Source organism: Arachis duranensis, chromosome 4 (assembly GCF_000817695.3).
Source record: "Arachis duranensis cultivar V14167 chromosome 4, aradu.V14167.gnm2.J7QH, whole genome shotgun sequence".
NCBI lineage: Eukaryota > Viridiplantae > Streptophyta > Magnoliopsida > Fabales > Fabaceae > Arachis > Arachis duranensis.
The window spans coordinates 37,392,395-37,406,884 of record NC_029775.3 but is presented as its reverse complement, the minus strand read 5'-3'; the positions used below and the strand labels follow the sequence as shown (position 1 = coordinate 37,406,884).

At 30.7% G+C, this 14,490-nt stretch overlaps 2 protein-coding genes across 2 annotated transcripts; one reads left to right on the top strand and one right to left on the bottom strand.

The window, feature by feature from the left end:
• The first annotated feature begins 1,098 nt into the window (after nt 1–1,098).
• Nucleotides 1,099–2,882, top strand: LOC107484172 (transcription termination factor MTERF6, chloroplastic/mitochondrial). The gene is made up of 2 exons (XM_016104788.3): nt 1,099–1,303; nt 1,593–2,882. The coding sequence occupies exon 2, from the start codon at nt 1,599–1,601 to the stop codon at nt 2,595–2,597; it is 999 nt and encodes a 332-aa protein (XP_015960274.1). The 5' UTR covers nt 1,099–1,303; nt 1,593–1,598; the 3' UTR covers nt 2,598–2,882.
• A 410-nt stretch (nt 2,883–3,292) lies between these two features.
• On the bottom strand, nt 3,293–10,327 carry LOC107484171 (probable sulfate transporter 3.3). Its single transcript, XM_016104787.3, has 13 exons — nt 9,885–10,327; nt 9,530–9,578; nt 9,212–9,419; nt 8,718–8,889; nt 8,337–8,402; nt 6,564–6,677; nt 6,263–6,379; nt 5,684–5,810; nt 5,296–5,582; nt 4,431–4,621; nt 4,256–4,335; nt 3,976–4,052; nt 3,293–3,869 (listed from the first exon to the last, which is right to left on the bottom strand). Exons 1-13 carry the CDS (start codon nt 10,191–10,193, stop codon nt 3,684–3,686), a joined length of 1,983 nt encoding a protein of 660 aa, XP_015960273.1. The 5' UTR covers nt 10,194–10,327; the 3' UTR covers nt 3,293–3,683.
• Nucleotides 10,328–14,490: the final 4,163 nt, after the last annotated feature.

The window sequence follows — 14,490 nt, the reverse complement described above, 5'->3', positions numbered from 1 at the left end:
GAGTTGGAGGGGGAAAGAAGGCCTTAAGGGAAGTTTTCGTTTCTTATTTTCTTCGGAGTTAACCACACAAATTTGTCAACTGTGTATGACTAAGAATGAAAAAATGTTTACGTGAACAAGTTTTTCGCTACATTTTCATCACCAAATACTTTGAAGTGAGAGGAGGATCGGAGGTGGGAGGGTTAACATGAGAGGGTGAGAGATATTCGAGGGAGTGTTTTTTTAACGGTTGTATGTATGTATAGAGGTTGTGGATAAAATGAAACCTAAATGCATCATAACATCGTCCACTTAAGTGTTAACATAAAAATCATTAATTTCTCTAACAGTGGAGTAATTATTTAGGGAAAATATAGGGAGCCAATGGTCTAAGCGTATAATGTGTACAATGAAGGTTTATAAAGTATTAGAGATATCACCATTAATGTTACATTGTTCTGTCAGGTTATGTTTTTAGGATGAGTACATGATATTAGAGTTTTAGATTCGAAAGGTCAGGGTTCGATCTTTGATTTTTGGAATGAGTGATTTTATGATATGAGATGTTTATTATCCTAGTATCTTGATGGTTATTCATGAACCAAAGATGTAGTCTATTGTACGCTTAAGTCATTGACTCCCTAACACTACCCAATTATTTAAAAAATGATAAAAACTCACCTCCACTTATCTTCACGAAAAATTAATAATTAAAAATTATTAAATAATTCATATAATATTATTTTATATATTAAAAATAAAATATTTTTCATGACATGAGAATAAAAAATTATATTTTGAACTCATTCCAGCAAGTTTAGCTCCAAAGTTTCAAATATATATTTTTTTTAGTGAAAATTATATAAAGATTTTTACGCAATTACTTAAATTTATGTGTTTAGATTATTTAAATAGTGAATTTAAAAATTAATTATTTTATTAAAACTATATATACAATTTGATATGTAATACTCTTTTACAATAGTACATAAAAATTAAATTTAGTTAAAAATAATTGATGTAAGATGGTTTTTTTTTTTTTGTTAAAAGGAAATTAGAAAGAATAAGAGAAAACGACGTCGTTCGCTCATATAGGTGTAAAGTCGTCATCACCAACATCATCATCATCATCACAGTGGAAGAGGTTGTTTCCTCCTCTCATCCCTCAATCACTCGACACACACACACTGTCAATGAGGTGCAGCATAGCATAGCTTTGCTTAACTCAATTTCAAACATTATCACTACCCTATTTGTCATTACCCTATTTTCTTTTCTTCTCTTATCAGTTTTCCTGTGCTATCACTACGCACCACAACCACAGGTAAGAGATAATCTCTCTTCTTCTTTTTTTCTTTTTTTCTTTTTTCCTTTTGGTATAGTTTTCATTATTTTATGTGGCTGTTCTCTGCAAGTGAAAAATTTCATTACTTTTTGCAAAGTTCACTATAAAATGGATTCCAATTTCATATGAAACCAAATTTGCTTTGTGTGTCGTTAATTCGTTACTTCTTAAAGAAATATACTTTGTTAGGCGGTGTTAGCTTAGTTGTTAAGCTAATTCATCAAAATTATAAATGTATTTTTGTTTTTCCTTTTTTTTTATTATTTAGAATAAGATGGAAATCAGTGGCACCCACAATGGGAGTAGCATGATGTGGTTCTTCAAGGATCGAGGGTTTGATGATAACAGCATACATGGAATCTTCAGAAAGTGCAAACGCCTAGAGAGTGTTCAGAAAGAGAGAGCAAAGGAGAATTGGGAATACTTGAGAGCCATTGGAATTCAAGAGAGGAAGATTCCTTCCATTGTTTCGAAATGCCCCAAGATCCTGGCCCTGGACCTCAACGAGAAGATTGTCCCCATGGTTGAGTGTCTCAGGACACTAGGAACAAAACCCCATGAAGTCACCTCTGCCATTGCCAAGTTCCCTCACATACTCTCGCACAGCGTCGAAGAGAAGCTCTGTCCCCTCTTGGCATTCTTTCAGGCATTAGGCATACCTGAGAAGCAAATTGGGAAAGTGATACTGATCAACCCTCGGCTTATCAGCTACAGCATCGAAACAAAGTTGAAAGAGATTGTGGACTTCCTTGTTAGCCTTGGTCTTGATAAAGATGGAATGATTGGAAAAGTCATAATGAAGTTCCCGTTTATAATGGGTTATAGTGTTAACAAGAGGCTCCGGCCGACTTCAGAGTTTCTGAGGTCGATAGGCCTAAGTGAGTTAGATCTTCAGGCTGTAGCTATGAACTTCCCTGCAATCTTAAGTAGAGATGCAAAAAAGGCTTTGGTGCCCAATTATGATTTCTTAAAGAAATGTGGATTTCAAGACCCACAAATATCTGCTTTGGTTGTTGGTTTTCCTCCTATCTTGATCAAGAGCATACAGAATTCTTTAGAGCCAAGGATTAGGTTTTTAGTGGACGTGATGGGGAGACAAGTCGATGAAGTCATTGATTATCCTTGCTTCTTTCGTCATGGCCTCAAAAGAAGGTTAGAGTCGCGGCACAAACTTCTAAAGCAGCGGAACCTAGATTGTAGCTTGAGTGAAATGCTGGCCTATAATCAGAAGAAGTTCAACATGAAGTTTGGCTTGTTAGAATTGAGTAACTAATTTATGATTTTTGCTATTAGTTTAATAGTTTGATCCATATATCTGTCTTCTTTTTAAATTTATGGCATTTAATATTCATCTGATTCTTTGCTCTAATCATAGTCTTGTGATCTTGTGATCTTTGTGTGACATATATACTGGGGTTTCCTCTGTCATAATGCTGTGATGGCAACAAGGTCTCGTGAGTCCTGTTGCCATATACGCATCGGTTTTCGGCATGTCAAATTCTTTGCAGCAAGTTTCTTGGATTGTGAATAAAGATTTAGGAAAGAAACTCAGTCAATATCTTGTTGAGTATAATCATAAATTTTCATTTGTTCTCTCTAATCAATTGTAAATATCATTAACTTAACCCTACCTTAAATACATTGTGATCATGATGCCTGGGAATTGATAGTCAAACTAAGCACAATTGTGGTGCCTATAAACCAATTTGGTGAATGTTTGAGTGTAGCATGTGAAAAATACATTACCAATGTGTTTAAAGAGGATAGGAAAAAAACGTACCCTAATACTTCCCTGTTACTAATAGAAAATATTGCTATGACTTTTCCCTCTCAATCTTCTCTATTCTTTTAAGATTATTTTAGTTTTAATATGGTATAGTCGTGGAAATAAAAGTCAACTTAAATCGCACCTGGGGGTTACCCTGCTTGCTGCAGTAATAAGAAATTGTTCAAGAATATAAACACATTTTACCTCTCATTTAATTGCTTTAATTTTGACCTATTGCAAGAGTACATGAGAAGCGGATATTAACACCATATCTAGTTATAACTTACAATTAAGCAAACTTTTCCTTCTAAATTATGTATTATACATGTAAATCACTCTGAATGCTTGAACTAGCAAGCACCAAGTGGTTTTCCATTTAACTAGATCAAAATGCTTGCAAGGTAACAACTAATAAGCAGAAGCATAAATGACAAAGTTTCTTAACACAATCATTTACGCTATAGGATGCTACACTGATTCATTATATATGACTTCGAAGGTAGCTTGGTTGCAGCAGTTGCCGCCGCCACAACTTTCTTTTCTTTTTTGGTATTTTTTTGGATGATTTATTGTGCAATGTTAATTAAATTATCAGTAATGTGGCATAATTGTGTGTGCTCCCTCTGGGATGGTTGATTGGTTTTTCATTGCTGTTGAAAGTGAAGCTACGGCCTCTCCAACTGTCAAGAACAGATTTTGTGCTGGTATGAATTCGTTGGCTTCATCTACTCTTTTCAGCTTTTCTATGACCTCGGCGAGTGGATTCACCAGCACAAGCTGTCAAAAAGTCACATGAATTAGTCACATTTGAGATGCAGATTTTAGACTTATGTATCAAAAAGTGTGTAAATAAATAAAGTAAATGACCGTTTAGGATCCTTGCCTCAATTCCCTTCTTTTCCAATGCTGCTTTCAAATCCCTGAAAAGTGAAATTCCACTTGTGTCGATGGCGCTCACAGCTGAAAATTCCAAAAAGATGCGATGCACATTAGTTTTTTTGTTGGATGAGTACCCTTTACATGGTAAGAAGGAAGAACATGAGTAAATTAGTGATTCCTAGAAACTATGAACCTAGTGAAACCTTGCAACATAAAACTTAGTAACAAGAAAATCAGCACAATATGAATTTTCAACTTTAGTATGTCTTAACTCATGATCTTACCTGACATTTCCAGGATCACAAATTGAAGGCTTGAGTATTCCTTTTTGTTGTCTTCTTCATCTTCAATCCATCGTAACGTCCTAAATTTGACATGCCAATGTTGAGTACCAGAGGAAACAAAAACAATGCACCAAGAACAAGTTTACATTACTGAATATGTAAGGCTGAAACTAACCTTTCATTGAGGTATGTTATGTTAGCGAAATTGATGGGAGCCTCAATGCTTAAAATGAGAAAACCAGGTACTCTCACAGCTTCCTTATACTGATGAAGATTTCTATATATGTCTGTCCCTGGTATCTTTCCCAACATAACTGTTTTAGGCCTTGTAATTTGCAGTAAGATCTTAAATGTTGATAATCCAACCTGATCAACAGTACAATCATTACTTGTCAATCAAAAAGAGCTCCAATGTGTGTTTTTTTTTTTTCTACTTGTAATTCCACATATGCATGTCTCTGCATTCTAGTCATTCCTTTGTTTAAGATGCATAAATAGGATATATCCAAAAAACAGTGGATCTTGTTTTATCTAGAGAAAGTAAGGAATTAGTGAATTACTCCTTTATGTTCTTTTTTTTATGTCGTTGACCTTTTTTGGTGCATCGTTTTATGGAGAGTAAAGTTTGTTTTTTGTCTGTAACTTTTGTATTTTTCTTCAAAAATACCTCCAACGTTTAATTTCATTTAATTTTATCCATAACGTTTTCGATTTGTGTCAATTATCCCTAGATATTAACTTCATTTAAAACATTATGGACAAAATTGAAAACATCCAGGGGCAGCTTTGACACTAATAAGAAACGTTAGAGATAAAATTGAATGAATAAAAAATGTTGGAGGACAAAATTGAATGAAATTAAACGTTAGGAATATTTTTAAAGAAAATAGTAAACTTTAGAGACAAAAAAATACCTTATTTTTTTATCAATGTATCTATTATATCTAGATATATTGATTTAAAGATGTACCAGAAAGTGACAATGACATAGAAAAACCGGAGGAAATTTGAGAAAAACATGAAGAAACTCGTGAACTTACTGCGAGAGCAAGTCCTTGCTGGACAGAGATGAAAATAACACCAAAGAATGCAGTCAACATAACAATGAAATCGAATTTGTCGATCCTCCAGATGAGGCAAGCAGCAGGGATATCAATGAGACCGATCACCGCCGTGACTATGATTGCACCCAACACAACATTAGGCGTGTATTGGAACAATGGCATAAGGAAAAGGAGGGTCACCATGACTGTCACAGACATCACTACATTCGACACGGCTGATTTCGCCCCGGCATTGTTATTAACCGCTGAGCGAGAGAATGCACCTGAAATTCATTGTCTTAACTTGTAAGTTTCTTCACGCTATACTTCATTAGCATCAAAGGGAGTCATTTGAAAGGTTATTAAGGCTGCAAAAAAGTTGAACCTGTTGTAACATAGCAGGAAGTGAAGGAGCCAACCACATTCATGAATCCAATGGCCATCATTTCTTTATTACCATCTACTTTGTAGTTTCTGAGAGCTGCAAATGTTCTTCCTACTGCAATTCCTTCCTGTTTAACACATTCCAATTTTATCCATTAATAATAGTTTAGATCAAACCAATTGTGAACCAGTAATTGATATGCTGCATCTTCTTCTACTATGTGTTTGTCAAAATTTTGTTTTTGATGTCTCCAAACTAAAACACAGAGCAAGTGTAAAAGTATGATTGGGTGTTAATATAAAACTTACATGGTCATTATATGAAAAATTATACTTGATATGAGTTTATTATTTTCTATGCATTATCAATGTAAAACATTTTTAGTTTTTTACACATCCAATAAGTTTACAGCATAGATAAAAATGAAAATTTCTAAGTGGTCAACACTTTCTTTGATTTTGTCTTATATTTGAAAAAATAGTAGCCAGTTTTTCTAGTTTCATACTAAAAATATCGGTTCCTAATATTTCTCGATAAAAATAACATTTATTAATATGAAATATAAAGTATAGGACTTACGGTGAGGGATAAAATGCCTGTGATAATCCCAGTTTTTATGACAAGGCCTAGGTGACTTCCATGAAACCGCAACATGTTCCAAGAAGGAGGATTTATTCCTTCTTGCAGTTTTCCAATCTAGCAAAGCACAGTTACTTAATAATTGTGATCAAAATTATCATTTTTCCCTTCTATATTGATATGTTATTTTAACATTGTGGTCAATTTAAATTAATTTATTTGTATTCAAATATATTAATATATGAATTTAACAAAAGAAAATCAATATAGAAAGAGAATAAAAGGAGTATAAGTAACTTACCACACTGATGCCATGGTTTTGGCCCTTAAATGCAAAAACCAAGATAGTTGAGATGATAACAGATACAAGAGGAGCACCAGCTGAGACCCAGAAAAGTTTTGGTTTTCTTATACTCTGCATGCATTTATTTAGATGAGTTATTCACAACTACCATGGATGCATTTATTGTGAGAGAGTACATTATTTATATACTCATGCACAAAAATAAGAGTGGTACGTCATTATTATATTATATCAAATATTTTGAACAGTTTGAACATGGAGAGCACTTTAATAAATCCAAGTTTACTTGCAGAGTCAAAAATTGGTATTTTCGGGAATTATGGTATAATAGATTATAGACCCTTTTAATAAACATTTGAAAGCTGAAATTTGGTTCTAGTTTAGATTAGTGTTTTAGCAATAGAGTAACGTTACACATATATATATTTTTAGTGGTGCGTAATAAGCAAAGAATAATATTAGGGAGTTAATTTTTTTAATTAATTTTAGATATGTTTAAAAAATTAATTTATTTATCTTACATTTTAGATTTTAAACTATAAATTCTTAACTTTAAATTTTGATAAAATCTAAACTATAAATCTTCTAAAGAATGAAAATTTTTAAAATTAAAAAAATTAATTAACTAATTAAAAATTAGTTTTTTGACCAATTTTTTAGACAATTCTGCATAGTACTAACATAATTTTGCATATTACATGGAGGAAGAATTTTTGTTTGTTTTTTTTAAGTTGGCTATTTAAATTGTTCAAATAACAAAACCCCTTATAAAATATCTCTTAAATACTAACGGATGAAGCAGAGGACCACTTCTTTGTTGTTGAATTAAATGTAGGTAGTACCGAGCAGTACCAAAAACCAAAATTTAATATATATATTTTAAAAATATATAATGAATATACATTAAGTGTTTGTAAATATTTTTGTCTAAGGAAAAATTTGAAGACACAACTGTAGTTATCTTAGTTGACAAAGAATAATTTAAATCTCATAAAGTCTTAACTCTTGAGTGTGATGTTCGTTATTGATAAGTGATATGTAACGGTGATCAAAGTGTTTCAAAACATATTTAACTCTAATAAAATGACCAATGCCAAATTTATTTACCATAAAAAAATTGCCCAATTTATTTAAATATATATTTTTCTCAAGAAGAGAACAAAAGTGCAAATGCATTGAACTCAGAGGTTACTACGGAATCCGTGACTCTGAACCCACTGTGACATGTTTAAATTCGGTCATAGGAATTAAAGCCTGAACTCTGAAGTGAAGAGCAAACAGGTGTTTGATTTCTCCTTCCATAAAGATTTCATCTTTTAACGTTGTCTTAATGGCCTTGTCTTATTGCTACTCTTGGACTTGAAGGCAGTTACATATGTTTCTCAGAGAGAAATTTTTAACTAATACTTAGGTTAACTATCAATATCTTTAAGTGTTATCTTGTTACCAAATAAACCTAAAGTATTAAATATTACTTATCCCAAAAACATGAACATTTTTTTATATAATTAAAACCAAATGGATTGTTTTAAAATCATTTTTCAAATAAAATATTTAAATATAAATTAATTGTATAATCGATTAATAAAAGCTGTAAATAAATAACACAAATTGTAATTAACTATGTAAAGGAAAATTATTGTATAGGAGAAGTTTTTCTTCAAATGTATTTTGTAAGCATAGAGTAATTTCTGGCAGTAGAAATTACATAGCAAAAAGAAAGAAAGAAAGAAAGAAAAATAAAAGTAGGAGGGAAATTAAATAACGTACAATGTGTCTTGCCAGTAATAGTAGCATCAAGAAGCAAATTCCCATTAGTATTGTTTGCCATGACCACTGCCACATAATAAAACCACAAAAATCACTTTTTGAGACACAATATAGATGGAAACAAATACCATTGTTTATGAATGCAAGTGGTATATTGTATGTATATGTATATTATTTTGGAGAAATAATGTTTGTACTATTTAATTTTTTGTCTTCTTTTATTTTTTATCATTTATTTTTAATATTAAAATGAAAATTATACAAAAATACATAAAAATAGTGTATATAATTTTTTTTTATTTTCTCTGTGTTCATGCATTATGTTTTCGTAATATATATAAAAGGAGTAGTATATAATTATATATATGGTAATTAATTAACCTCATGAACATTGTGAAAGACAGAAGTCATAACAGGAACCAGGCCCATTTGTTTAGTGAAATGTGTGATTCCAAGGAGGCTCTTAAGTTGTTGCAGTGAAACAATTATAGCTGCTCCAGCCATGAAACCAATAAGTATGGCCTTTGATAAAAAGTCAATGATAAACCCAAGCCTCATCTATATACTAAAAATAAAAAACAAAATATCAATTTTGTAATATTTTTTTAGTCTCTACTACTAATTATATGTAATAATTTTTTTAATTTCTATATATTATGTAAAAAATAATTATTACTATTCTTTTATAAAATTAAAATGATATATTTTACCGCGTGTCTGACAAAACACATGACAGACACGTGTGTATCTTACTAAAAAAATCTTATAATAATTTTGTGCGTCTAAATAAGTGATAAGTAATAACTCTAGTAATTGTAATTCAAATTAAAAGGAAAAAAAAGGGAAGAAAAGTGATTATTAATTAATGTATTAACCTTAGAATCCCAAGAGAAGCTTGAAAGAGACCAGCAAAGAAGGTAGAAGTGAAAGCAAGCTGAAGAAAGAGAAGAGGGTCTGTTGTTGGAGACACTTCTTGCCTCAACATGGATCCAAGAACAAGAGAAGCAATTGAAACTGGTCCTACAGCTAGGTCCCTTGAGCTTCCAAGCACAGCATAAACAAGTGGAGGAACAAAGCTAGAATCTAAAATAAACAACAAAAATATATGCCAAAATCAACCAACATAACATAACAACTCACCCCCCATCATAGCACAACTTGTGTGGAACAATAATCAATAATAATACACTTACATAGTCCCACAATTGGAGGAAGGTTTGCAAGCTTTGCATAACTGATTCCCTGAATAAAATCCATAATTCAATAAAAAGAATATATAAACACAAAATGTCTAAAATTTTCAATCCTGATTACACTTTATTATATTATTTTAAATAAAAATTTAGTTTCAATTTAAAATTATTTATGTGAATAATACACAAATTAAAATGAGTTTGTACATTATTTACATTTCAAACATTAAAAAAAAAATAGAAAGAAAAAACACGTGTCAAATTTACATGTACCTTTATGGAAAAGTTTATTAGGCTTTTAGGAGAAATAGTTTACGACACAGAAAGAACATTTGGACTATGCAAAGTGCCTAACCTGAGGGATGGCCAAACTTGCAATGGTGAGGCCAGCGATAAGGTCAGATTTGAAGAGTTGGAAGGTATAATTAGGACCCCATTGAAGAATAGGGAAGAAATATTGAGCTCCAAGAACAAATTTGGTCTTCAAAGGTTGTCCCTTGAATTGCCTCAAAGGATCATCAGGGAAGAATGTTTCCTTGAGCCTAGCCTTGAGCTTCTGGAAGGTGCTCTTGTGTGGTGGAGCCACAACATGGTGCACTTCTTCCATTGCCACTTCTACACAATGAGAATGCAAAATAATATTGTTGTTATTGTTATGTTCCATTAGGAATAATAATAATAATGTTGATGTATGTATATGTTATCTAAGGTAAGGGGTATGTATATATATGAATGTAGATTCTTGTGGGTTTCGAGAAATGGTTTCGTTCCTTTTTATTTGAGAGTTCCTCAACCTACCCCATTCATCAACACAAACAAAGACCGCTATAATAAAAACAAGATCGCACCCTGTGTTTACTAAAGTACAAAAGGATAAAAACAAATAAACATACAATAATAGTTTCAGAAATTGAAAAGAAAAGAAAATAATAGTGTTTTATATGCCAAAACATTAAGTGTATGTGAGGTAACTTAATTATTGAGTCCTTAATTCACACTTCATTTACTTGTTTGGTATAATGATCAGTAATAAAAAAATACTTTTAAGTATAAAAATCAATCACAAATATCTTGTTGTGAATCCGGATATATAATTATAAAATTTGATTATAACTATAAACTTTATTTAGTTTTTTAATTAAATTTAATTTAACTGTTATTATAAGTTTTATGTCTCTTGAAAATATAATTATTAAAATGTTTATAAATGTGAAATATCAATTATTTTATGAATTAATTTTTGAGTTGAGTTTTACTAAACGTTTAAATCTATTTAATTTTTAATAATTATAAGAATTTAATTTTTATACATTATTAATATAAAAAAATTTATACAAATTTAATTTGTATTATCATATTAACAGAGCAACTAACTTTTAAATATATTATTTAAAAATAATTTAAATACATAAATACAATTGAATAATCGTATATTGTTAGTGCGTTAAAATTATAACCTAATTATTATAAATGTTTTTTTTTCTTTTAACACTGTTTACTAGCTACTGTCCAATTAAAATTTACTACTGCCTCTTACTCAAACATGTACATGGATGCAATGGATAGATATCATTTATAACCACAAAAAATAAATGATATTAAGGCCCCACAACATTTTTCATTTGTCTATCTTTGAATCTCCAAAATCACTTTCGAGTTTTGACTAATGGAGTCTTCTCTCTTCTCTCATCAATGTTCAAAGTTGATGAAGAATGAAATCAAATCATCATCATCATCATCATCACTTTGTAACTTTCAACTTTCCCTCGAACAATTTGCTCCATCAGCGCATCATTAGCAGGATTATTATGATTATGTGGCTCACAGTACATTATTCCTACCAACATGACGTGATTCTTTCCTTATGATTTTACGTGTTATCATTAATAATTAATAGAGAAAGTATATAAGAGATTAATTTTTAATTAGTCAATATATTAGCTAATCTTTTTAATTTTAAAAATATTTATTTTTAAAAGATTTAAAATTTAAAATAAATAAAATAATTTTAAAAAAATTCACTAATATTAATTAAAAAAATAGTCTTTCTATAGTATTACTATTATAAGAAAAATGAAATTTAGCGACGGTCTTATAGAAATTAGCGACGATTTTAAACTGTCACAAAACAAATTACCAGTGTTTGAGAAAATGTTGCCGTATGGAGCGTGGAGATTTATTTTCAATAACTCAATAAGTAACAGTTTTGCTTTTAATAAGAGTTTATTTATATAATTTTCTTATGAATGTATCAAATTATCTACAACCCTCTCTCCTTTACATTTGAACGAGTAATGAGTTGAATATTTGTGAAAAATAGAAAAATAGAGAGGATTCATTTACACCAAGTGTAAGTCTTATTGATTTATACCATTGAGGTGATAAATTTCATCAATCCAAATATAAAATTATGTTATATATATTATTATGATAACCATACAAAATTTTAGAAATCCAGATATCAATAAATGTGTAATCAAATAGTCGTATTCAATTCTAATTTTACAACTACAATATATATAAAATTTAAGCGAAAATATTAGTTGATGTCGCGACCAAGTTATTTTGATAATTAAATTCAATTAAGTTGATTTAATTTAGTAGTTTAAAGATTAATAATTAAAGATTTTAGTTAAAAAAATGAAGAAAAAACAGACATAACAAAAAAATTAATTAGATTTAATTATAAAAATATTCTGTTTACTTAATATTTTTCATAATAAAATATTACAATGAAATACTAAATCAATGATAACTTTTATAAAATTTTATTAACTTAATTTATTTAATGAGATATTGAAATTTAATAGTTAAATTAATAAAATTCATATACATAAGAAAATATCGATAGACGGTATTGTAAATTAACTGGACTTACATAACAGATTCTTCCTCTAAAAAATAATAAAAAAAAAACACACTTATCTTTAATATAGAAGAGAGAAGAGAGAGTGTAACACAACATTTCAAAAAGTATATTGATTGAAGAATGAAGACACTTTGTTCTCTCATCCTCATAGATAAGTAATTGTGTAATGAAAGCTAAAACACATAGCTAAGAGAATAATATTGGTTATGTTTCCCTCTTTTTTCTTAGAGAAGCAAGGTCCCCATGCAATGAAAGCAAAGTAATAATTGTTGTAATACAATGTAGCCGATTCCATGGCACACTTGTATATGTGCTTTAAATGTTCTAATCGGCAATGCACGCAGTGTTACAATCACATTGACCTTTTTCATCCTTATATCATACGATTCTAATAAGTAACCACACACGTTACCACTCTTATTTATTTTCATTATTTTTTTCTTATAACGTTGGCTTGATCAGTTTGTGGTTATTGGTTATTCTTTGTATTGTATAGTTCTCTATTTTTGGTATATGCATGATATTAATTAGAAATATATTAAAAATTTTATAATGGTTTTTTTAACAAAGACAATATATATTATATATAGAAATTAGTCTAGAAGGAATTGGAAAACTAGAAGTCGAATACCAAACTAAAATTGAATAAATTAAGTTAAGAAGTTACGATTCCTAGTCTATTTTGTAGATATATAATTAAGGGTAAAACATACTAATAAATCATTTCAGTTTTAAAATTACGTCTATTTTAATTTTTGTTATAAGTATATCTTAAATAATTCTATCTAAATCCAATCAATTAGATTCAATTTACACTCTTTTAATATAAATCGAATTAATTAAATTTAATTTATTGATACTAGGCTATCAATTTAATTTAATTATTTTAGAGAAAAGAGAGAATGTTTGAGTGTAAGGGGTGAAGATACATAGGGTGGGATAGAATTAGGCAACCTTTTCACCTAAAAGATCTACGAATTTAAAATCAAGAAGAGTACCAATATTTGGAGAGTGAATTTTTCATTATTTTTGTGGATAATTTACCAAAAGATGTCTGAAAAAAATAATTGTTTAATCTGTTTAAATGGAAAGGATGGATAAATGACATATATTTATCTTACAAGAAGAGATATGGGAAGATTCATTTATTTGCTTTCATATAATATACTACGAAAGGAGGTACATTGAAAGCAATAAATGAAATGAACTAAATACGGCTGCGGACTAAAGAGATTTATGTGGGAGAGGCTAAGTATAGGAGGATGTCGATGTCAAGGCGAAACAAGATAAGAAAGATGCAGATAACAATAGTTCTTTTGCAGAAGGGCTCTTTGATCGTGGAAAAATCATGTACTTAGGGAGGATTGCTTGAAAAGCATGTAGACAACAAGACCAGTAACAAAAAGGAACTTTATTGTTGAACACGATTATGCTAAGGATGTTGTAGCATGTGATAAACCGATGAAGCTACATTGGGACATGGCGACGGAGATGATGACACAGGGGTCATGGAGGAGGATCAAGATGAGGGCAGAATAGTCATTACAATTGCGAATTTGGATGAATGGCAGCACCGGTTTTTGAAACAGAAAACGGATAATCCTATAATTCAAACGGCAGTCATGGTTTGTGCAGATTCTATGGGATCTCATTCAGGTAGCGATGAAGGAGTATCCGAGAAAACGATTACTTGGGGTTATGGAGGGCTAAGGGAGGGGGAGGCAGATTTGTTGAATTTAAAATCTAATGTAGGCTGGTTGGCAGATAAGTGGGCCAATAGATATATTCAGCATAACAAAGAGAAGTCATGGGATGTGGGCCAATACCAAACAAGACCACGTGATGGAGATGAGGCTGGGCCTTCGGTGGGTTGGGTAAGCTTACCCTGACGACACCAAGAGGAGCTTGACACAGGTAGGGGAGGATCGCCATTTTTTTATGGAGTAGGTTATGGTTTTGGATGCAATGACGGTGTCGTTGCAGTGACATGCGACAATGAGTACTTAGTCTTGCGTCTCCATAAGGCTGTGTTGGTGGTTGTCGAAGGGGCATGTGATGGAGATACTGCGCCATCGGGGGGGAAGGGTCGAAA